Here is a 26,576-nt window from a genome sequence, read left to right as displayed (position 1 = left end):
TTCGTATACACATGTTATACAAAATTTTCCTTTTTTTGTTATCTATATTTATATACATCTTTATATATGTACATATATAGATTTATATATGTATATATATATATATGTCTATATATGCTTCTTTTTTTTTGGCTGGCGCCAGTCGTTGCAACACTTCCTGTGAGAAAAAATTTCTTTGTCGTGCTTGGCCGATTGACCGAAAATGGTTGGGAATTAGTATTTAAGTATTTTACGATTATAGATCAGGCAATAAATAAATACGAATACAAATATACTTTTGTACTAAATTTACCAAGCTATACGTTTTTCAATATATGTGTTACCGAGCAAAACTATTTGTTTTCTTTGAAATGGGTTCAGGGTGAAGAAATATTAGAATTAATGATGAAATTTGAGAAAATTCTGTATGATACTGCAGAGATTTGTTACGTTTGACTATAGAAGAAATTGTGTTGAATTATATCAACTAGAATCTTTAGTTTTATCTGTAGTAACTACACCTCATAATTTTTTCTTCCCCTAATCTATATATATATTCTTAGACAATTCCAATAAGTTGATATGAATATAACTCTAACTATTTCACGGTGTGATACTTTATAGCTACAAGATTTCAGTCCCCAACTTTCTTATTTCTTATAAATAAGAAATAAGTAATAATTTAATATATCTCTGGCAAGCTGAGTCGAATCTTTTAACTAACTCTTGTTCATTCAACAGAGTCACAAAGAGTATATTGCTTTTGTGCAATATACATTTTGTCTGACCATCTGTATGTTTGTCTGTATGATCTCAGCTATTTATAATACGAGGTGGATGACCTCCTGGTCCATTCTTAGTTTGAGTCATGGCAATTTGAAATATCATTTTCAAAAGATTTACCCTTTATACGTATTTGTTTTACTTAAAAACAATTTGTACTCATATACTCTTAGACACCTTTTTACTAAATATAAATATTTTTAGATAAATTATTAAAGCTACGGAAGTCTAACTTTTTGTTGTAAGTGCTGACAAAAAGGAACAAAATACACGTTTTTCTTCACATTTTTTTTCCAATCGAGATATTTTCTCCTTTCCCACACAACTTCGTAAAAATACCTATCTCATCTGAACACAAATTATTCATGGAACTTGAAGTGTCCACCGTGTCTCGACTTTGCAGCAGCGTGTGTTCGATAATAATGATGATAAATGCTATGTGGGGAATTACGTACAATTTATAGGGTATTTAGGGATCAACAACAGGCGGCAAATGCCGTGTTCGTAGCCGCAAGATCAAGATCAAAATGAGAGTTCCATCCTCGCTTTTAGTCAGGGAAAGACAGAGAGGGAGAGAGAATGGGAGAGAGTGAGAGAATATGGATGTTTAGAAAGACTACATCCATATATGTATAGGCTGCATTCCCTTTTGTTGTTGCTGGGAGTGACGAAAGATCATGTCCATTAGGTCGTCTGCAGGCAGTTAATGGCCTCAAAAAAGGGTCCACAACGGTGGCTGCTGCGCTGATGGCTGCGCTTGAGTCTGTTTCAGTTGAGATTGATATGTTTTTCCGCCGATCATATCGCACTGATTATAGTTTTGTGGTTTTAATATTCATGTCGATTATAACGCAGAGTCGGCTTAGCCAACAGCTTAAGACCCCCTCTCTCTCTTTCTCTATCCATTTACCTTTCTCTCTCTGGTTTTCTTTGATATTTGTTTGATGAATTTATTGCGCCGTTGATCAAGCGTCGATCGGCGGCGTTTTGTTTTATCTGTCAGCCATGAGAGCGGCATTTCTTTTATACCACGGTCGAGCTATCTTTCTGGTCTGGTTCTGCTCGTAAAATGCACTATTTAATGGTTTGGAGTGTGCTGCGACTAGGCTTCAGATCGTCTAACTGATTATCATGTGGTTGATATTTTATTGATTGATCATAAAGCAGCAGCTGCTGCCACTAGTTTTATTGGCCTGACCATTAGCCATGGATGTTATATGTATTTTCGATTCGTATGGATGCTAAGAGTTGTATTTATCTTTTATAAAATATGGATTGAAGATGTTTGAAATATTAAAATGAAGAAGCAGTCTCTGAGATGAAGGAAGCGATTCTATTTGGTATCCCACTAATTCTACTTCTATACAAGTATCAATAACTTGGTTCGATATCAGCCTACAAAGGAAACATGGTTCTCACGACCAGAAACAAAACACACGTGGAAGAGAACAATTCTAAGAACTTTTGATTTCAATGCATTGACTAGCTATGGAGAGTATAACAACTCCTTTGTCAGTTACTATCGGAGTTAAGTGCGTAATTGCTGACAAGGCAGCTCCTGCCAGATCAAAAATGCGATCGTTCATTACCAATTGGAAAACCGAATACGAAAACTGAAGATTGAAGAAGGGCGCTTTGAAGCCATGCCGAAGTTCAGAACTGGCCCATTGTTATTCAAATTAAAGTAGACAAGGTGGAATAGAGAGAGAGAGAGAGAGAGAGAAAGAGATAATGAGAAAGATCGAAAGAGTAATGGAGAGCGAAGGAGATGGGGCGATAGAGAGGGCGACACTTGAGGAACGGTAGTGAATCGACTGGACACGGTAATAAGAATGAGTATTTCTCTTTCTTTTATTTCAGTTTGAGAATGGAGGAAAACTACATGAAATTGGCGCTTAAATATTTTCCTGGCACTGTGGGAAACAATAATATTGAAATAGAGAAACGAAAGAGGAAAGCGCATTTGAGTCGCGGCACCCTCCTGCTCGCGCCTCGACCCTACCGCTTACTTAAACTGTAAACTTGATGGCCACTTGAGTTGTGAAGCGTTAAGTGGAAATCAATGGCGGGTCCAAGGTTTTCGAGGGCCAGGTTCAGAAAGATCGAGTGAAGCAATTGACCAAAAAAAAAAAAATGTCGAACCTGCCTCTGACTTCATTTTTGTTGTACGACTGACGATCGGCAAGCGGTACACTTGTTCGGCTTTGTTGTTGACCATGTTTTCCACTTCTCTCTTTTAACTGTTCGGTATTTTTTTTCTCGAGTTTCTAGGCGGTAGGTAAAAAATGCTTCTGAGATTCTTTACGTTGTTGTTGCTGTTGCTGTTGTCGGCGGCTCTTGGAAATGTGTTTGTGCGCAACGGAAATGCATTTATTTGTCCACAGCTTGGACAGCGTTTAATGAAGTGACCGCCTCTCAACACCACACCGAACCACTCCGACTCCAATACGAATACCCACACAAATACCACTACTCCAACTGCAAGTCCAAGTCAGGGCGTTAATTGATGAATCTGCTTGGGCAGCTTCAATGACTACCCCTACACCTAAGACCCTGAGCCCTAACCCTACCTGTGCTCGGCATGTGCTATTTCTTGGAATTTTCACGGCATGATTTCCTCTTCTCAGTGTACCAAACGAAAAAAAAAAAAAAAAAACAACAACTTTTCTAGTTATTTTCATGTTAAACACATCTATTTAAATTTTAATGATGTTTGTAATGATGGTGCTAAATATTTCCCACATTATTATCACCTATCAGCCATCGTCAGCAACGGCCAACAGCCAAAGTCATTCATTAAATATTTTTGGCTGTGCCGTCTCGCTCGCCTCGTCTTGAATCGATCTGCTGCATATCTTCTAGAGTTGATGTGATTTACTTGACATTGAGCTTAGCCTTCACACAGATTCTGAAACACTTTATGATACGGCGTTGCTTTGCCTTATACAAGTTTGCCTAATACTTCAATATTTCTTTGCAGATAATACAACTAGACTTGAAGCTACAAATTAAATTTGTTCTTCTTCTTAAATGAAAAGTGGAAGCTGAGAGAAGTTCTTGAAATAGATAAACAGATTATAAAGGCAATCCCCATTTGACGATGGTAATAGATCCAATTGACGATGAATAAATCCAATTTTATAGAGTTGAAAAATTGAATTAGTACATGAGATTTTTATGAAGGTGTATTTTCAATCGACTATTACTTTGTGAAGAACTACGACTTAAGTATTAGCTTGTGATATTCTATATAAAGCTCAAAGAGCTACAAAAATAGCAAAACAAATATAGATTTTGGAGAGATATTAAATATTTGCGGAGCATATTTCCCTTTCGGGCAGCTCTGTGGAATTTTTGCTATTGCTTTTATATATTTGGAGCTGTGATTGATCGTTGAGGCTGGACGGGCTGCTAAACAGTTTTTATGAACTTCAGGCAAACACGCATTCGAAAGAGAGGAAAAGACTCGAAGACCTCCATTAGAAAAGTTTTGGGCATAGAAGACAATGATCATTGGGGACGTGGACCGAACCCTTGTCTATTATTTGATTAAGAAATTAACAGACAAGAACTTATTACAGCAGCTGCGCTCTGGGGCGGAGGTGTTGATTGGGCAACGCCCTGGACACCGGACCAAGGAGGATGGGGGTAGATGGGAATGATGGCGTTCTCAAATTTATGGGCGCCCATGATGAGCCATAAAATGTTTTTATGGCCAAGGGGCAAGTAGCCCTAGTTTTGCTATTGCTACCCTTTCGACTCGCGATCGAGGTAAATGCGACCTCAACATTTTTTGCCTTTAGTCCACAAATTAATTCATGTGATTTATGGCCGAGTTGCCTGAATTTTCCCGATGAAAAGCGTTGCAGTTGCGGTCTGCTACGATTCAATGTTCTGCGCAGGGCAGATGGGCATGATGGGAGAGGAACGTGCCGGGGTGTCGAGGGTCATTGATTGAAATGTCAAGATTCATTAGGCATGAGGTGTTTAATTGCGCCCCAGCACAGGAGCGGCTCAACAGCAGATGCGGGTGCTGAGCAAATACTCGAGATTTATTGATGTAGATAAGGGAAATATGTCTGCATATATGTATGTATCTTATCTGGCATAAATCTATATATATAAAAGAAAGTTGTGTAAAAGTGAAGACTGCTTATAACTTGATTTGGGCTGAACCAATTTTCATGGTTTTTGATTTGTTGGATTTGTCTCCGCAACGAGTTTAGTATAGGGTCTTAAAAATACTGAAAAAATTTGCCGAATACTTGAAAAACGCGGTTTTTTCCCCAAATGTTCAAATTTTTTTTTATACCCAGTAGGCTTGGTAACAGTGACAGTTTTGACAATAGTGTAGAAGTAAATAAACAAATGTAGTCAGTCAGTCTACGGTCTCCTGACCTCGAGCAGACCTGACTATTCAAAAAAAAAAAAAAAAAAAAAATTTTCAAATCAAAAGGAAAAATATTTCAAATCAAAAATCTGCAAAAAATCAAAAGATTAAAACCTGACTGTTCAAAAAATAAATAAAAAATTAAAAATTCGAAATTAAAAAAAAAAAAGGTAATTATTAAAAAGTGTATTTTTGGCTTTTTATATTTTCGGACTTTTAAACTTTATAAATATTTCAAATCAAAAATCTGCAAAAATTAAAAAAAAAATCAAAAGATTAAAACCTAACAATCAAAAATAAATAAAAAATTCAAAATTCAAAATTCGAAATTAAAAAAAAAAAAGTTAATTATTAAAAATTGTATTTTTGGACTTTTACAAAAGCTAAATATCTCGAAAGTTCAGGTATTTGTTTGTCTCAAACATAAATTTGTGTAAATTATTTATATTTATATTTCTCGATTGTTTTATATGGTTTTGTGCGAGGGCAGTATTACTATTAATAAAAATGCCGCGTCCTAGAAGATCTAATCTTTCCCGGCGGACCCATAATGCAATTAGGCAACGGAATAGCGCGAGTCAATTATCTGACGAAGAGCGAGAAATCGCCCGAGAAAGGCTCCGCGTTAGTACCCAGGGAAGAAGGGCCTTAATTCGTGCTTCTCAAAGAGAGGCAGCCCGTGAAATGGCAATAAGAAATGGTTCAAGGATTGATTTGAATCGAGCAGCGTTTCGATATGATTGCACCATTGATTACAGCTTGAATCGTTTAGTTTGCATTGGTCCAATGGACGTTGTTTGCTAGCATTGTGGCGCATTGAAGTTTGCTGGTGAAACGCCCGGTTTGTGCTGCCTTAGTGGTAAAGTGACATTGCCATTAGCGGTCACCATAGCCATTGCGTTCCCTGCTTTATGGCGAAACACTAGAATCACGACATTTTCTAGCGAACACTCAAAAATACAATGCCTGTTTCCAAATGACATAATTTGGGGCGGAAAATATTGGAGACGGATATTTAAGGTAATTTACGTTAAAAATTTTATTTTCTATGACTGCCAAAAAAAAAATTTTGAATAATGTAGTTTGTTAGATTTCTGTAAATAGTGTTTGTAAATATAACTATAACTATGGCTTTGAATTTAAAGATTCAAGGCCAGATTTGCCATCGCATTGGATCATTGCAACCTATTGAAGATGCACAGCAAAAATTCTTGCAAATATACTTCATGGGCAATATGGAAGAACAACTTGACCGGCGTCAAGAAATGAACACAGCTATGAAAAGAGCAATTCTCCATGATTTGCATGCTTAGAAATTTAAACCAACCAAAACTGTGCAATGGAACGCGTTTGGTGATAAGAAAACTGATGAGCAATGTGATTCACGCGTTGATACTCAAAGGAAAATTTAAAGATGAGGAAGTTCTTATTCCTAGGATTCCGATGAGCTCAACAGATATGCCCTTTGAATTTAAACGAATTCAATTCCCGCTTCGTCTTGCCTTCGCCATGACGATCAACAAGTCACAGGGCCAATCTTTGACTATTTGTGGCCTCAATCTAGAAAATGCGTGTTTTTCTCATGGTCAATTGTACGTGGCATGCTCACGTGTTGGCAAACGATCCGCATTATTTGTTCTTGCACCCGACCAAAAAACGAAGAATGTCGTTTACAACAAGGTGCTTGAATGAAAATCCGATTAATAAATTTATCAGTGTATCCCAGCCTGAACAACATAGCTTTCAACAATTTTTTACCTAGAAATAATATAGAGGGCAATGCAACGTTTGCCGGGCCAGCTAGTAGATACATATTTTTATGCTGATCTACACGTGTTTAATCTTCTGTCCTTAAAATAGTCTCTCGATCCGCACACTAAATATTTTTAACAAAAATTTAGTGATAAGTTTTCATCGAGGTCAGGTTAGTATATCATGTAACTACATAAGCAAAAATCGTGTATGCATCTTTTTAGAGTATATGTACTACTCTTGTATAATCTTCGTCGTGTTGTAGCTACCCGTTATTATTATTATTGGCTACTTTAAGTAATTCCTGCTCAACAGAGATAGAATTTGTAAACCTTGAACAGTTATTTCGGGTGGGAAAATCCCTGCAAATTTTGTTTGCACAAGTGCACATCGGGTTTAACCCAGCTGCCAGCAGCTTAGTGTTGCATAGCACATCATAAAACCCGAACCGAGAGATATAGATGGCCGGTACATCAATTGTTATTCATGAAAATGCTGAGGCTGCCGTAGTAGACAGTAGACAGCAGACTAGTTGACCTGGGTACCTAGGTATCTGAGCTTCCGCCTAAAATACCACAGCTCATGCAAATAATGGAAATAGTCCGGGATGCAGCCGCAGTGGGCGTGTGAATTGACAAAGGCATTTTTCGCACATTAGGCATAAATGCTGTGGCCTTTTGCCTTTGGCCTGCGACTTTCTATGCACACAGATATAAATCCATATATCTATATTTTTTTGTAAATACCAGCTGAACATTTTCACGCGCAGCTTGCACCTGTTGTGTGGCATTTGTTGTGCTGCTTGAAAATGTGCAAAAACACGACGGCGGCAGAACAATGGACGATACTTTAGAGTACATTTAAGGTCCTGCTGGCATAGCTCGTGCTGCGACCCTTCGAGCCGCTATCTCAGTTTTTGGAACAGCTGCGGGCAATCAGCCAAGCGGCCATTCGGCCGTTTAACGCAGGCATTCAGGCAGCCGGGCTGCAATTAGCCACGGCCGGACTACAAAAATTGACCTGCCAGTGAAAGTTGGCGCGTTTCAAATTATTTTTTATTTTTAGCTCAACGCGAGCCGGCTCATAAAGTTAGCAATTTAAGCGCCAAAAGATAGCTCCACGGTATACCAAACTATTAAATTGGGCCTGAGGTTTGGCGACTTGGGTTTTGCATTTGTGGCACAAATTGAAATTAAAATTACATAATATGGAAATGTTGTATTCTGTTATCGGTAGAGTCTAAAGAAAATTTTGCGTGAGCTGTGAAATATGCTTATCTCTAGTATTGTAGAGTTAACATAGCTCTTTTGGGATTGGAATAACTTAGACACTATGAATATCTAAGTGGATCAACAGATAACTCGAATTCCTATGAAACTGATAAATAATTGATTGATCAATCAGTAAATTATTTGTTTATTTAATCAGTCTAGTCTGTAAATCATTGAGTCAATCAACGAACAATTCGTTTGGCGTTCAAACAATCTTTCAAACAATCAGTCATTTAATCAATCAATCATGCGATTAGTCCGGTAACCATTGAGTCAATCAATGAATTGAACAATCCAACCGTGAATCAATTAGGCAATACAACAATCTGCCAATCTATCAGCCAATGAGTTTCACAGTCAATCAGTGAGTCAATTAATACTTCATTTTTCAATCAATCTGTCAGTAAATCAAACTGTCACCACTCAGACAATAAGTGTTAGTCAGTCAGTCAATCAGTCATCAATCAGACGAAAAGTGGAATCAGTCAGTCAGTCAATTACTAAAGCAATCAATCAAAAATAAATGTATCTCAGGTTAAACAGTTAGTCCGACAGTCAATCAATCCATCGACTCATTCAATCACTCTGCGGCCAAATATTCAGACAAGGAAGTTGTTAATCAATCATATTCCGATTTGTGTTCTACTTGTTAAAACGCTCATGTAGTTTTTGTACTAATAAGTATGCATGGCGTATCAATCCATGACAAAGTTGCACTTGTCGAACGAAATATGAAGGTTTTTCAAATTTATGTTGACGATTTGACAGATAGATGTAACATAATTGATTGACAGTTTAAAAACGTCTGAGAGTTAGTGAGAGTGAGAAAAATATTGAACATATTTTGACTTGATTGTAAAAGTAATGCCAGGTTTTTGGTCGAGTGACTTGCTGGGTTCGGGAATTACTTGAGATGAGATGAGATGCTTCATTGTCATGGAAATGAAAGCAACAACAATAATAAGCAGAAAAAAGTACTTAACATTGCTGCCGAATGTCGTTGTCGAATGTTATTGTTAGTGAAAGGTTGTCGAAGAAAATGTTAACTACAAAATGTGATGGCATTTCCTGCAAGACACACGCGTTATAAACAACATAGCTCAGATCGAGAGCGAGCGAATCAGAGACAGAGACTGAGAGACTGACAGGGAGTGGGGGTGACGGTAAGGGAGTGGGAGTCAGGGAGAGAGAGAGAGAGAGAGAAAGGGATACATTAGATCGATTTTTTGTTTTTTTTTTTTTAGGTGTATGTAGTGTCTGTAGATGTGGGACTCGAACCCGTTTAGCTATAATAGGTGGGAAGTTGTAAATTGTAATTGATTTAGTACTTACGAATCTGTGAAATGTCTGTCACTGAGACTGTTCCTTCCGCAGCTAGGTGTATGGCTTTGTTGTGTGCACACTGTGACATTATTACGTAATCTTCTACTGTACATAATGCACCTGAAATCACCACCTGAATGGGACGGAGAGCGAGAAAGAGTAAGAGAGAGAGAGAGATGGCATTAGAAAGTGTTTCTTTATCAGAGGCGCTCTTATCGCACATATCTTGCGTATCTCTAACAGCCAATCAATAATTGTATCTAAAACAGATACAACAACCTAAATTGCATACTAGTGTTTACACCTTGTCAAAATGCGAGTCACACACACCCGCCCACACCCGCACACACACAGACACGCTTCCTCACACAACTGCGCCTTTTTTATGACTTCCTCTTCGTTTCCCTCCCTCTTTGGGCGTAGCTCAGTAGTCGCCTGCTTGTCCATTTATCATGTTTGATTTGTTGTCTCTTTTGTTATTTTATAACATTCATTCATAATCGCGTTTTCGATTTGATGAATTTATTGGATTTTTTACCCACAGTGTGGTGGCGCTTGTTGCTTTGATTATTGTGCCAGGTCAGGTAGTAAATTAGACGGGAAACTGGATCGGTTAATATTATTTTAAGCCTCCTCGACTGTCACTAGCAAACATGCTTTATGGTTCATCTATAACCACATTTAATATGTTACCATAATATATTGAAAGTCGGCTTTGTTCAATTGTAATGTGGATTGAAAAATGTGCACAAATATTAGATTGAGTTTGAATATATCAAAAGTATATACATATTTTCTAATTAGCATTTCTACTACTTAAGTAATAAATAAATAAATAAATAAATAAATAAATAAATAAATAAATATATATATATATATATATATATATATATATATATATATATATATATACATACATATATGTATAATTCTCAGCAGTTCTCAAGTTGGTTCCAAAATGGTTTTCCATTCTTAAAATAATTAATTTAGTTATCAATAGCATTTAAATTAATTATAAATTCGAGAGCTTTATCGACTAAAACCCTCAATCCCCTGAGGCTTTTTGCACCCCTCAGTTTAAATTGTTGTTTAGCGCCACAACAAACCCCTCAAAACATCGACGACCACCCAATGCGGACGCCCTCTTGGAGCCTTCCAAGCACATGTTAACCACTCCAGAGCGCACTTGACTTCAGTCAAGGCCTCTCGAGATTGGAAACGACTTCGCTTACAGCCTCATTTACAAGTAGCTTCCACAAATTAGCCAAGTTACAAATAATCGAAAACTATTCGCCTCCCGCCTCTCGCCTCTCGCCTCGCGTTGCGCTATGCGGCTTCCGCCTGCACGGAGACAACATGAAATATAACTGAAACTGAAAACAAAACCTATCGAAATCTTATCGCGCTCGTTGTTATGTTTTGGGCGGTTATCGGTGAGGTAGGGGAGTGCGGAGGTGTGGTGAGGGAGGCTATCGTATCGCCTGAAAATTTATGCTTCGCATAACCTCGTTTTACACTTCACTCCATAGTTTGTTCCCAAGCATAGTTAACGCTACTTCAGCACGGTTCAAGATATGAGATGGGTCGAGTGAGAGGGTGTGGGTAGGGGCGGGTGGTTGGTAAAACGCATTATTTTGTAATTATCGACAGAGTTCTAATAAATAAATCGAATGTGCGACGTACAAAAAAAAAAATAATAATAATAATAATAAAAAGTATATATATACATATATATAACAAAAATGGTAAAGAAGAAACGTCGCAAAGTTTTCGACTGGGCTATAATATTTTCCCTCTTCCTCTTCGTTTTTTCCTTAGTAGGTTGATGAAATTATGAATGAAGATAAGGTATGCCACAAGACTTGAATGGGTCTGTATGTGGGTGTGTATGTGTGAGTGTGTTGTTATGTGTTTGTTGGTAATGCAAGTGTTTGTGCTTGGCGTTGCCCAAGATGTTTGAAGTGCTACCAATAGTGAGGCCCATTAACAGTAATATTTCAAAGGCAAGCAGGGTATACCTGCATACCCTATAAATGACATGGTCGAAACGATTTTCAGTCTAAATATGTCTACACTATACCAATATTTGCCAACTACAAATTTAATTTTGTTGTTTATGTTTACTTTTCAGTTTTTATTCATCTCATTATTACTATTATTTATAAAGTTATGTTTTTTATTTTAATTTTTGTATTTTCATTCGAATGTTTTTCTGGGCTGATAAAGAGCATACGCTAAATTTATATATATGTAAGAAATGTGATGTGGACCCCAGTAGCTCACTTATAAAGCTGCCTGTTCGCATTGACTTTTCTAACTGTAGCGAATGCAGATTATCATGCACAATTCTTTAGATTCTAGACCAAAAAGTCAAAGACCGTAATTTTTTTAAAGTGATGAATAAATAGAATTTATATTTAAATTTTCCTGATGTAATTTTATTTGTAAATCATTAACATAAACTTCACATTTGAACAGTTTATTTGCAAGCTAGACTTTCAACCGTTTATGCACTTGAGTTAGATAAAAGTCTCAAATTAATGGTAAATAAAATTGAATCATATTATGGAGTTTCAATTAGGTATACCAGGTAGGATCTACAATTTTGCAGAATATTCTAGAAAATAATCAAATTTGTATCTCCATTTTTTGTACACTGTATTTCAATGTACTTTTATATTACTGTATACTTACAATAAAAAAGAGCAGTCTTTTTAACTGATTCGACATTCATTCGGCGATTAATGTACATAATTTTAACCCATTTACTGCCAGCTGAGCAGCAAACTAAAATCTCGTCCTGCTCGCGGTGCTCTCCACGGCCACGTTTAACAATCTGCCAGCGCCGTTAGATAACGCTGACATTGAGGTTGCACTGCGAGCTGGGGGCGCGGCAAAGTGGGAGTCATCAATTGGCAAATCCGATTGCTGTTGCCAGGAATTTCAAATTGAACGCGTTCGATCGCTTGTTTTTTATTCGCGCCAATTGCTGTGTGCTCATGCACAAAAATAATAGAAACAACAACAGAAACAACAATTTCAGGCGGCACAATGCACACACACTCACACACACCACACACGGGCACGGTACATTGGGTGGGGGAGGCGAGGGCGCGAGAGGCGCTTCCGTTTCCGCTTTGGCAAACAATTCGCAGCGGCTGTCACGTACTAATCTGTTTTGTTTTGCTCTGTTTCGGATTTGCTTTGTTTTTACTTTTATGAACTATTTACAGGTGCTGGCGTTGCCACCTAATTCGCAAATGTGGCGTGCGTAACGGTAAATTCGCGAATTCGAATACGAAATGCTGGAGACTGTGGCAGCGAGTGATAAAGACAGAAAGAGACAGAGCGAGAGCGCGTGCGACAGAGAGAGAGAGAGAGGTCCGCAGTTGAGCTGGCACCGACGTTGAACGTCTTTGCAGGGCGATTGAATTATCGAGACTAACCGAAACGAAACGTGCGACATTTTCTTGTTGCTGTTGTTGTTGTTGGATACGGATACTGCCAACATAGCAAGCGACCGACACTGGCAGCACCCGCGGCAGAGGCTGAGGCAGAGCCAGCGACAGCGACAGCAACAGAGACAGAGGCAGCAGCACCAAACAAGAGTTGGTGGCAGACAGCTGCACAACAGACATGTTGCATGTCGAGTCCCGCAGCCAGGCCAATGAGAGTTTGATCCAAAGAGAAGCCACACGCGCATTATAAATATTTGATTTTTAATATTATTATTTCATTGTTTGCTATTTGATATATCTTACTTTTACTCGATCATTTGATAAATGTAAATATTAAGCTAATTTTTTATTATATTAATATTATTTATATTTTAGTTTATATTCATATTATTTTTACTTTATTAACATAATTCTCTTTTCAAGTTTTATCTTTGTAATATTAAAGATTGATGTTTATTTCCAAGATAAGCAATAAGCGAATATTTTATTGTAAAAAAAAAAAAAACTCTTATTGCATACCTAACCTACCCTTATCATCTAGGAAAAATTACAGAAAATTATAGATTGCATGTTTAATGCTTTATTAATTTATTTGGCTAAGCTTTAATTCAATTCAAATCTTATCGAGTCTTATATAAAACCTTATCAAAATGTGACAACCCGCAACACCTAACCAAAGTGCTCAAGCCGAAAGAGCATAGCGTACAGTTTAACATTTTATTGTAGCATGCGAGAAAACCTATTTAGCAGCAATGCTTTACAGCAAAGACTACTGAATATGAAAAGCTAACAGATCTGCTAGCATCGAACCTGTTGTATGAGCTGTTAAAAGCAGCAGCTGTCGCTACTGTTGTTGCGGTGTGAGTGAACATGTGCGAGCGCTGTTAGGCTAAATGTTAATGTAAAGTAAAGCCGAAATTACATTAGCAATTGTGAAATTGCATTTTGGTAAGAGCCGTAATTATATAAATAAAGTAAATATTGTTGTAGTTTTAACTAAATAACTAAATGGTAAGGTATTAAATTAAAATTCACATTTATTTGTGCTCAACTTAATTTTCGGGTAGGTCGGAGATTTTATATTAAACTTGTTTTTTTAACTTGCGGAAATGATATTGTTATACCAAGAATTTAAATTGTTAAAGACCTATAGTTATAGGTCTAAAAAAAAAAAGAATTTAATTAAAAAAAAAAAGGAAGAATGATCATTGCCCATTTGTTCTCTGAAGACATGGTTGATCTATATTTTTGGAGCTTTCCAGCTTTATATACAGTACGCTAAGTTTCTGGTTAAAGCTATGATGATATTCTACACAGCTTTATTATATGACCAATATTATTTAGTGGAGTTGTTATGGTTTCGAGTAATCAAAATAACTTAATCTCATTGATGATCTCCCTGAATATTCTGAATATATGCAACAAATTCAGTAAAGGAAAGCAAGTCTTAAAGCAATTTTTTGGCGCTCTATTTCCCTTGCTTGAATAATAAAATATAAAGAACACACTTGGAAGTTCGAGTTATATAGTGAACTATTTCTTGTTGTTCCACCCACTAAAATCATCCATTAACACATTTCGTGCTACATTCCAAATGGGATACAATAAACTGTGTGTCGTATGGACACGCGTTTCTCATTAATGAAAACTGCAATAGTTCCGGATCGTACATAAAACTGGCGAAACGCCCACGCAACAAAAACAGGGAGCAACCCCTAACTGTGTGTATGTATGTAAGTTTGTATGTGTATATGTGTGTGTCTATGTGAAACAGTTTAAAGCGATTAGGGTCAGAACAAAGGAGGACCCGCATGCAGGAACTTCCGCTATGTCTGCTTAATGTGTTTTGTGTCTTGGGTCTTTCGTTCTGTGTCCTCTGCTCTGTGTGGGTGGCAACACTCATGACTCAGGAAGTTGCCAAAAACATTTGATTGAACGCTGATTGACAGTGGCTGAGCAGCTCGCTAAATGTTCCGGCCACCTCGAGCAACTGGCCATCCCTGTGCGAAATTCATCGACATAGACATGCGTCCATCTTTATTGTTCAGCGCTCCCATTGAGCTATTTCTGACACAGCCCCTCCCTAGAGCTCTTCCTTCTGTAAGCCTGCCCCTTTACCGTCCACTCTACCCATTTGCGTCGTCCTTGTAATCCTCGATAATGGACTATTGTCTGGGCAAATGCTGGTTGACGCCTGGCGGTGTGACAAGCGCCGATGCGACAACAAAAATTCCTGCTTGCTTCTTGGCAATTGCTTCACATTTCAATGATTAGTTCCATGCTCTTCCCTAATCCGGTTAGCTGACTTCCCTTGGTTGGTTGATTGGCAGACACTCGATATTGGTCTACCCACCTCGGGGAGGCCGCAGGGAGCAATCAAGCTAAGGGTTTCTCGAAACCTATTAGCAGAAGATTAATTTTATTACAAATCTTAAACTCATAATTACAAAATAAAAACAAGTAAGAAAGCTCTAGTCGAGACTGCTCGACTACGAGATCCCCTGAACCCTTGGAGCAATAGATATTTCAATAATTGTTCGCGTCTTTCAGCTTACACAAGAAACACGCACACACACACACAGGCATACATACACACACGCATACAGACACAAACGCATACACACACTCACATGCACACACACATACACAAACACATACATACACATACACATGCACACACACATACACAAACACATACATACACATACACAAACACATACACACACATACACAAACACATACACACACAAGCACCCACGCATAAACACACATGGGCTGCAGTGAGCGCTTAATATGAGAACTTAATTGCTTAATAACTTTTTTTGTGGACGTACGATCTTCATGAAACTTTCAGATTATGATTATAACATGGATATGCATGTAATTGCCAAAGCACAAGTCTCTAGTATTTGAAATACGCCTTTTACAAAAGTGAGGGTGAGGGGGTGAATTTAAGGGTGGGGGGTAAATTTTAACAAAAACCGAAATTGTATGAATTGCATATAAGCATACATTAAAAATTTGGAGACTCTAGCAATAAAGGTGTAGATGATATAATTTTATAACTGGTTTTCGATAAGGTTTTTTATCGATAAAAAAAGATCAGGATGATTTATCGATTTTTAATGATAAACTTGATATGCGCGCCGTAATTACGGACATTTAAAAAAAAAATTTGAAGTCTCTAGCTCTTATATCTTCTGAAATCGACGCGTTCATACATACGGACAGACGGACAGACAGACGGACAGGGCCAAATCAACTCAGCTCGTCACCCTGATCAAGAATATATATACTTTGTGGGGTCTGCCACGCCTCCTTCTCCCTGTTACATACATTTCAACAAAACTATTATACCCTGATTTCCCATTGAAAATGGGTTCAGGGTATAAAAACTTTACACAGCCAAGAACAAAAACTCTAGTTCTACCATAATCAACTAAACGAAAAAAAAAAAAAACAAGTAAGAAAGCTCTAGTCGAGACTGCTCGACTACGAGATCCCCTGAACCCTTGGAGCAATAGATATTTCAATAATTTTTCGCGTCTTTCAGCTTACACAAGAAACACGCACACACACAAACACACACACACACACACACACGCACGTACGCACACACAGGCATACATACACACGCACGCATACAGACACAAACGCATACACACACTCACATACACACACACATACACATACACAAACACATACACACACATACACAAACACATACACACATAAGCACCCACGCATAAACACGCATGGGCTGCAGTGTGCGCTTACTATGAGAACTTAATTGTTTAATAACTTTTTTTATGGACGTACGATCTTCATGAAACTTTCAGATTATGATTATAACATGGATATGCATGTAATTGCCAAAGCACAAGTCTCTAGTATTTGAAATACGCGTTTTACAAAAGTGAGGGTGAGGGGGTGTATTTAGAGGTGGGGGGTAACTTTTACCAAAAACCGAAATTGTATAAATTGCATATAAGCATACATTCAAAATTTGGAGACTTTAGCAATAAAGGTGTAGAAGATATAATTTTATAACTGGTTTTCGATAAGGTTTTTCATCGATAAAAAAAGATCGGGATGAGTTATCGAATTTTAATGAAAAACTCGATATCCGCGCTGTAATTACGGACATTTAAAAAAAAAATTTGAAGTCTCTAGCTCTTATATCTTCTGAAATCGACGCGTTCATACATACGGACAGACGGACAGACGGACAGACGGACAGACGGACGGACGGACAGACGGACAGACGGACAGACAGACGGACAGGGCCAAATCAACTCAGCTCGTCGCCCTGATCAAGAATATATATACTTTGTGGGGTCTGCCACGCCTCCTTCTGCCTGTTACATACATTTCAACAAAACCATTATACCCTGATTTCCCATTGAAAATGGGTTCAGGGTATAACAAGTAAGAAGGCTCTAGTCGAGACTGCTCGACAAGGAGATATCCTGAACCCTCCAAGCTGATATTCTAATAATTCCTCACTTCTTTTCGACGCACATACATACACACGCCCGTATTAGAACGCGCTCTGCTAACTGCGCAGTAAGCAGCGACTGCGCTTGGGCTGCGCTGTAGTGTGTGCAATTTATTTGTTGAATAATTTAATTTCTAGACGTACAATCTTAGTGAAACTTTCAAATGTATGTACATTCCAAAGCACACGTCTCTAGTACCTGAAATACGTCTTTTACAAAGGTGAGGGTGAGGGGGTGGATATAGAGGTGGAGAGTAAATTACAAAAAAAATTAAATTACAAAAAAAAAATTAAATTACAAAAAAAAAAAGAAATTATTTAAAATACATATAAGTCCACATTTAAAATTTGAAAGCTCTAGCTCTAAAGGTGTAGGAGATATAATTAAACAAGTAAGAAAGCTCTAGTCGAGACTGCTCGACTACGAGATCCCCTGAACCCTTGGAGCAATAGATATTTCAATAATTTTTCGCGTCTTTCAGCTTACAGAAGAAACACGCACACACACACACACACACAGGCACGTACGCACACACAGGCACACATACACACACACGCATACAGACACACATACACACACACATGCATACACACACAAACGCATACACACACACACATACACACACACATACACAAACACATACACAAACACATACACAAACACATACACACACAAGCACCCACGCATAAACACGCATGGGCTGTAGTGTGCGCTTACTATGAGAACTTAATTGCTTAATAACTTTTTTTGTGGACGTACGATCTACATGAAACTTTTAGATTATGATTATAACATGAATATGCATGTAATTGCCAAAGCACAAGTCTCTAGTATTTGAAATACGCTTTTTACAAAAGTGAGGGTGAGGGGGTGAATTTAGAGGTGGGGGGTTAATTTTGACAAAAACCGAAATTGTATAAATTGCATATAAGCATACATTAAAAATTTGGAGACTCTAGCTATAAAGGTGTAGAAGATATAATTTTATAACTGGTTTTCGATAAGGTTTTTTATCGATAAAAAAAAGATCGGGATGAGTTATCGATTTTTAATGATAAACTTGATATGCGCGCTGTAATTACGGACATTTTAAAAAAAATTTGAAGTCTCTAGCTCTTATATCTTCTGAAATCGACGCGTTCATACATACGGACAGACGGACAGACGGACAGACGGACAGACGGACGGACGGACAGACGGACAGACGGACAGACGGACAGACAGACGGACAGGGCCAAATCAACTCAGCTCGTCGCCCTGATCAAGAATGTATATACTTTGTGGGGTCTGCCACGCCTCCTTCTCCCTGTTACATACATTTCAACAAAACCATTATACCCTGATTTCCCATTGAAAATGGGTTCAGGGTATAATAACTAGCTTTCGATAAGATTTTTGATCGATACTAAAATATCGGGAGTAGTTATCGATATAAAAAGAAAAACTTGATATGCGCGTGATATACACGGACCTTGGAAAAAAAATTTCAAGTCTCTAGCTCTTATATCTTTTGAGATCGACGCGTTCATACATAGGGACGGACGGACAGACAGACGGATAGGGCCAAATCGACTCAGCTCGTCGCCCTGATCAAAAAAAAAAAAAAAAAAAAAATATATATATATATATATATATATATATATATATATATATATATATATATTGTTTATATTTTAGTTATTTTTTAGCCCAACGAGGTTGATCAAATAAGCTTTACTGTTTAATTGTGTTTTCAAAATTGCCAAGGTTGTAGAAATTTATTTGATAGTAGACTATAAAATGTATTCATTTTTATTTTTTTTTATTATATATATATGGTATTCATATAAAGCGAGTGAGCCCATGACTGCAATGAGAAAACTGAAGCTAGTTGTTAAAAATATTTGTCAAGCCCATATTTCCACAATATTTTTGTCTCGGTATGGAAAACACTACAGAAATAGCTAAAATGTTTCAAATTTGAAATAATTAATTAAATATAATAAGGTCTAGAGTGGATGATTGATAAGATTGCATGGTTGTGATAGCGGGTGCACAGATCTTTGGAACGGTTATCGATTACAAATATTCGTATCGATAAACAGATGTAAATGCCATATCCAGCAATCAGTAAATCAATCACTTTACAATGAACACTCGGTTTTTTGTCTTTGGTCATTGTTCACCCCCGCGAATATCAAGGTTTAGTTTTTATCAGATTCTGTTACTGACCGCGCCGAGTCATAAAGGCAAGCGACATGGCGCCTAGGCAATACGCATGAGTAATGCGCAATCTTGATAGTGAATGGAAATATAATTAATTTCCCAATCACTGCCATTATTTTCACTACATCTCTGTCAAACGCTGGCCTAACTGATTTGGCTAATCCATCACAGAGCTGACTCACAGCAAAGGTCAGTTAGCTATAGGTTAGATACTAGGTAAATAACGCAGGTAACCTAATTAAGAGCTGTTGCCGGGTGACTAATTAGACTCGATTACTTGCAAAATTGCAAAGATACCCCTTTTGGCCTCTGCCTCCCGCACTTTCTCTTATCGTTCGCGCTGTGTCGTCACAAGAATGTGAGTTACGACAGCCAGAAGATTAGATTGTTGCACATATAAACGAGACTATGTTGAGAACCTTCTATAGCAAGTATTCTAGTTTTGCATTTCAACGTTGCCAAGTGAGAGTCGAGTGTTTGTTTTTCTGATAGAAATCAGAGTTGTGGGTCCCTTTCAAGTGACGCCATGTGCCATCATAAGTTGCCAAAACAATATTAATCATGTGAATGTTATGTGGATGGAGCACGCCCTCCCGTATATGCCCGACACTTACCTGGCGGGGATTCCACGCAAAGCGAATAACAACAAGTAAGAAAGCTCTAGTCGAGACTGCTCGACTACGAGATCCCCTGAACCCTTGGAGCAATAGATATTTCAATAATTTTTCGCGTCTTTCAGCTTACAGAAGAAACACGCACACACACACACACACACAGGCACGTACGCACACACAGGCACACATACACACACACGCATACAGACACACATACACACACACATGCATACACACACAAACGCATACACACACACACATACACACACACATACACAAACACATACACAAACACATACACAAACACATACACACACAAGCACCCACGCATAAACACGCATGGGCTGTAGTGTGCGCTTACTATGAGAACTTAATTGCTTAATAACTTTTTTTGTGGACGTACGATCTACATGAAACTTTTAGATTATGATTATAACATGAATATGCATGTAATTGCCAAAGCACAAGTCTCTAGTATTTGAAATACGCTTTTTACAAAAGTGAGGGTGAGGGGGTGAATTTAGAGGTGGGGGGTTAATTTTGACAAAAACCGAAATTGTATAAATTGCATATAAGCATACATTAAAAATTTGGAGACTCTAGCTATAAAGGTGTAGAAGATATAATTTTATAACTGGTTTTCGATAAGGTTTTTTATCGATAAAAAAAAGATCGGGATGAGTTATCGATTTTTAATGATAAACTTGATATGCGCGCTGTAATTACGGACATTTTAAAAAAAATTTGAAGTCTCTAGCTCTTATATCTTCTGAAATCGACGCGTTCATACATACGGACAGACGGACAGACGGACAGACGGACAGACGGACGGACGGACAGACGGACAGACGGACAGACGGACAGACAGACGGACAGGGCCAAATCAACTCAGCTCGTCGCCCTGATCAAGAATGTATATACTTTGTGGGGTCTGCCACGCCTCCTTCTCCCTGTTACATACATTTCAACAAAACCATTATACCCTGATTTCCCATTGAAAATGGGTTCAGGGTATAAAAAGAACTCGTGACTGGGAAACTAGTCAAGTTAAAGCTCATCCACTTTTCTAGTCCTTTGATTTCAGTGAGGAAAATCTTATCAAATAATTGGCAGACTATGTCAAGTTTACTGTATGCCCCTAGATATATAAAAATGTAATTTTAGTTTCAATTTTCGCTTTTTTATCATTTTTGTTTATGAGTGCTAATAACGCAGTCTACTCGCATACTCCAGAACACGATGACTGGACAAACATTCTCGAGTGCAGGCAGTCGTATAAACAAACTTAACTGAAGGGTCGCCAGCTTGTTTTATTCCAGGAATATTAAGCCCAAGAGCTCCCTGACTAGTGGCCCACACAGACAAGTGCTTCAAGGCTTCAAAGGGCTTTAAAAAGTCTGCGTTGCTTCGAAAACTTACTTTTGAAATATTGCAAACGGTTGGGTTGTATTCAGTTCTCCTAAACAATATTCACTCAGCTTACTTTTCATATGAATTAATATTCACAATATTAAAAAAAAATTCATGGCTCACATAATTACAATTAATTACAAATATGTAAGCTACAATATTTGTAATTATATGAGCCATGAATTTTTTTTGAATATTGTGAATATTAATTTATATGTAAAGTAAGTAAGTAGCTGCCAACAGGAGCATTCAGTACAAATTTGATACCCAAATGTAGGCGTAGAAATGCATTCTATTCAAGCAATGCATTTAAACAACTATAATAGAATATATAATATATATATGTCTGGTCTTCCCGGGAATTCACGTACTTTTTTTCTGCATTCCGGCTCTTATTTTTTTGCTTTACGCGAAAGCCTACCTGATTCGATATAGTGAAAGGGTACACTATAAATAATTTACTGCATATAGCATATAGTAAATTGATTAATTTGTTGGCCAGGCAATAACTGAAACCTGCTGCTCGCAAGTCCAATCATCTAACTAATTGGCCTTGTGGGTGGTCGGCTTTGCGTTTGTTCATTTTCACTTAATTGCTTTGCCAAAATAAAAACAACAAACGCCGAAAAGCAAAAAGCAACAAAACATTAAGATAAACCGCTATTTAAAAGCGCAGCTTATTGTCTAACTAATTGCCTATTCCCCCCCCCCCCCTCTCTCTCTCTCTCTCTCTCTCTCTTCGTAGACGCTTTACAATTACAACAATAACGGCCACTGCGGCTGACGTTTTGTGTGGCCAAGCCCACGAAAATTGTTAGCTTTTTTATTAACTTTTTTTTTCTTTTTGGTAGTTTCGGCCTTTAGACTCGACGCTCGCGGCGTCGTTTAATAAAGTTAACAATTTAATTCGCAATTTCGACTTAAAATACTCTTTTAGTGGGTTTGTTAGCCAGCAAATGTTTAAGCCACGGATCGACTAGTTGACCCTGTTATATATCTATGTAGTCTTCTCAACATAAAATAGACTGCAACTATTAGATATATTTAGTTAATGGAAAGTTAATTCACTAATTAATTATTAATTTTTCAATAATGGAGCAGTTAAAAAGGCTTTAAAAATTTTAGATTATTTGAGTAATTAATGGTGCTAGCTCAAATATGTATAATAGGAAAATATGGTGCCCCCTAAATGTTAAGTTCTCTTATACTTGCAATACATATAAAGAAAAGCATATCTCCTATACGAGCTAAGCATTTCGCTGAGGATTGATGAGATTTTTATGTTGTCGAAAGAGTATTTGTAGTTCGACTTGGCATTACTAACTGCTATATCTCGTTATTTATTTGGCTATCGTTGACAGCAAGTTGGCAGCTCTGTCTTTTGGCCACTTGAACTTCGTGCCAAATAGATGACTGCGATAGGCTTTTGCAATGGAATTTCGTTTCGATAATCTCCGGAACTGGCTGAAAGTGCGGTGTACCGTGTTGTCGATCAATAAATCTGACTGATTGTTATACAGCCAGGGCTTGTGATGATTTGTTTGCACTTTGGACCTTCTGGTCAGATGGTCAGGCAAACGAGCTGGAGAAAAACGATTATCACTTTTGCGAAATTGCCTTGGCCTTTGAGTCCAAGTATATACTTCTATTAAATAATTGATAGTAATAAACGGAACTATGCTTTGGTAAAGAATATTAAGGTTTTAGAAATTTAATTAAATAAGAAATATACCCTGAAAATGTTGACCATAAATCCGATAAAGCTTTCCTATTTGACAAACATAAATTCCTATCATATCAGCATACAATTATTAGGAATTTCGCTACGTTCGTTGTCAATACATAAAGAATTCATATATCACCTCTAAATAATCTTTTCGGTCTAGGTTTTGTGACAGCTTGGCAGGCTCTCTAGTTTTTCTTTCATATTAATAACGTTAACACGTTGTCAAAATTATGTCTACTCTCGATTCATTTGTTTCACTTAATTTGCTTGTCAAACGATTAAATAGTTCCATCGGATTTGACAAGTACTTTCTGAAATTGCCGCCTACTGTTTAGTGTTTCAAATATATATAAAACTAACTGCTTGCTAAATTTTTCATAAGAATAGCCATTGGCTCAAACACTCCAGTGAATGATGATTTGCTTTGGGGGATTCTATTAGGAAACCTATTTCTAGATTATAAAGTCTTGGTAAGAATCGCATCAATGAAAATATTATTAATGCCTTGTAAGTTTTTATAACGGATGCTTAAAGCTTAATTTTAATTTCCATCTACAAAATGGGCGAACATAGCGAAGTACTTTTCTCTTCCGAGGCTACAACAAAGTTATACCAGTGGAAATGTCTATGTGAGACAATGGGAAACTTATCCTCACCGAACTAAAATATTATATAATCAGATTATCCGAAATATCCGAATCAAGAACCTTTGATCCTTAATATATTTCCGGCACATCAGCCGCAATTTGAAATTAAATTAAACACAGTCAATATGCTTATATTTATTTATCAGCTAAACTGCGTCAACTGGTGAAATACTTATTTATAATGGTATACTGAAGACCTGCTATGTACGATTTATATATAGAGCGCAGATTTATGGCCTGGGTGGCGGCCTAATTGAAATCATAAAGATTGTGCAAGTACAAATCAAAACAAATCGTAAATAAATCTCAAATATTTAATATATATAATTGTATATATCTCGTTTGCTTGATATTTATTGTAAAACGAGTTGAAAATTCCATTTGGCCATTGGCACTTGACGATTTGGATGGCTACTATCGGCCACGCTTGATGCGGCACCAGCGCCACTGACGCCTGCATTGAACTTTGGCTATGCATCGTATATTTAGCACCAGCCCTGGCGGACAGCTCCACTTATCGTTGCTCGCATGGGCAGCAATGATATGAAAGGGGCCGGTGCTTGAGTTTCTGGATTGTAAGAGCTAATGAGCATTAATTGATTTCGAATTCTGTTCGCCGAACACGTAGTACGCGATTTATGAGACAGCGAGTCGAATATGATATATATTGTGTACAGGATCTTGCGGTTTCCGGGGCACGAGCCCTTACCGTACCTTCCTCTTGCTTACATTCTTTTTGTACTATGCCTGTTTGACGAACAAGCCACAGTGAAGCTTACTATTTTTTGGTAGCCCAACCAAAAACCGCAAAGTCAACCAAATAAGTCCCGCAACAAGATACACAAATCAGAAATTGGTATCTGGGCATGTTTTAGAGTGCAGCTGACGCGTGGCCGGCGGGCAATTCGTGTTAAACAAGTAATAAAAATGATTAAAGCAAATCTAAACATCGACATCGACATCGGCACCGGCACCGGCAACGGCATCCATTTGTTAATCAAAATTTGGGCAGACCATGCAATATGCAAATATGTGTGTATGTAGCAAACGGCTCAACGTTCAAAGTAATCAATAGAACGGAAGCATAAGGCATGCGAAGGGATTTGATTTGGTTGTTTAAGTAATTACATAATGGTCAGAAATTTAACGACCTCTATTGAAAGCCTCCCTGTGAACAGTGGTGTAAAATGAGATTGTTTAGGGCAGAAATTAAAGTAGAAATAGATTCTAATAAAACTAATGTAAAGTATGGTAAATTAATTCACATTTGCATTATTATATTGATATACTGTTATATTGTCATATATATATGACATACGTCGGTTATTTCTGCATATTAGATAATTTTGCATAGTGCAGCACTGCACTTTTTGGCCTTCTTCTTCTTGCTAAGCAGCTGACAATCCCAACTAATAACATCACACTCAATCAATACCAGCCAATAATATGCATGAATCGATATATCGATAAGATATTATATTCGAATAATACTATCATCTCCGACATATATATACTGATATACTATACTTGTTTACTGTTATACTTTACACATAATACTGGCATGCTGATCGTTATATATATTTAAAATGTAATATTTTCTTACTCCATTGTATTCTAAACCGTTCATTAAATTTTCGTTGGGGTGACTCGTAAGACCATTAGCTATTACACAGCCCCACCTATACTTTAATACCATACTTTTTCATTTGTTGTTACTCTCCATGAAACCCTTGCTCTGCCAGCCTCTTCCCCTTTTATGTTGCATGTGGCATGCTTCTCACTCCTTTCTAAACATTTTTTTGGTCTTTTGGCATTTCCATTTGCAATTTTCTAGCGGAAATGTGCGCCAAAATGTTTGCGTGCGCGCGAGTTATGGATATACACACATACATATACACATACACATACATATGAATTTATATGTGTGTGCATAGGAGTGTATGCGTGTAGCTACAAATATTCGAAATTTGAGAAAGCAGAAGAACACTTCATAGGGTTGCGGGCCCCGTCCGCCTGCAAATGGCGCACCAAATGCGTTCATTGAACTGCCGCGAATGCAATAATCAACAAACGTCTGTAAAGAAAATACGTATACATGTATGCGTAAGGAGAATGAGCTGATGGCGACGACGAAGAAGCGCCATGGGCGAGGCGACCCAATCCAGTCCAAGACAAACAATCTAGCACAGATTTGTATAGCCCAGCGGGTAGAAAGGCAGCAAAAAGTCTAAATCTATGTCTCCATGCGCTACAGCGGAAGCGGAAAGACGCGCAACTTGCGACTTGTGGCATAAAAAAAAAAGAAAAAAAAAACAAAAAAAAAAAAAAAAAACGGCGCTCCACAGGACACGAGCTAAGACCGCAGTAAGGAGCCAAGGAAGCTGTCGAAAGGCTGGCAACCCTGTGGCTTTTTTGTTTCATATTTGTTGTTAGCCTGCCAAAAAACGGAAACGAATTAAGTTGCCTTATGCGACAGACAGACTGGGGCTTCAGGACGACGAGCTGAAATCGATATGCAG

At 37.6% G+C, this 26,576-nt stretch overlaps 1 protein-coding gene and 1 long non-coding RNA gene across 13 annotated transcripts in view; one reads left to right on the top strand and one right to left on the bottom strand.

Annotated features, from left to right (window-relative positions):
- The window catches only part of ths (thisbe), a 91,592-nt gene that overhangs the window by 25,441 nt on the left and 39,575 nt on the right, over window positions 1–26,576 (bottom strand). For 11 of the 12 annotated variants that reach the window (XM_089472253.1, XM_089472256.1, XM_018010307.2 and 8 more), the window contains one exon: window positions 9,508–9,631. In XM_089472253.1, coding sequence (XP_089328379.1) covers window positions 9,508–9,631 — 124 coding nt within the window. Of the gene's footprint in view, window positions 1–9,507; window positions 9,632–12,192; window positions 12,949–26,576 lie in introns of those variants that run through there. The other variant, XM_018010308.2, reaches the window with a different exon arrangement.
- On the top strand, window positions 4,789–6,897 carry LOC149268853 (uncharacterized). The gene is made up of 2 exons (XR_016270685.1): window positions 4,789–5,556; window positions 5,643–6,897. It is a non-coding gene; the product is annotated as an uncharacterized LOC149268853 (long non-coding RNA).

Source organism: Drosophila arizonae, chromosome 5 (assembly GCF_054131065.1).
Source record: "Drosophila arizonae isolate 15081-1271.41 chromosome 5, UAZ_ARI_1.0, whole genome shotgun sequence".
Classification (NCBI taxonomy): Eukaryota; Metazoa; Arthropoda; class Insecta; order Diptera; family Drosophilidae; genus Drosophila; species Drosophila arizonae.
This window is presented reverse-complemented; position numbering and strand designations above follow the sequence as displayed.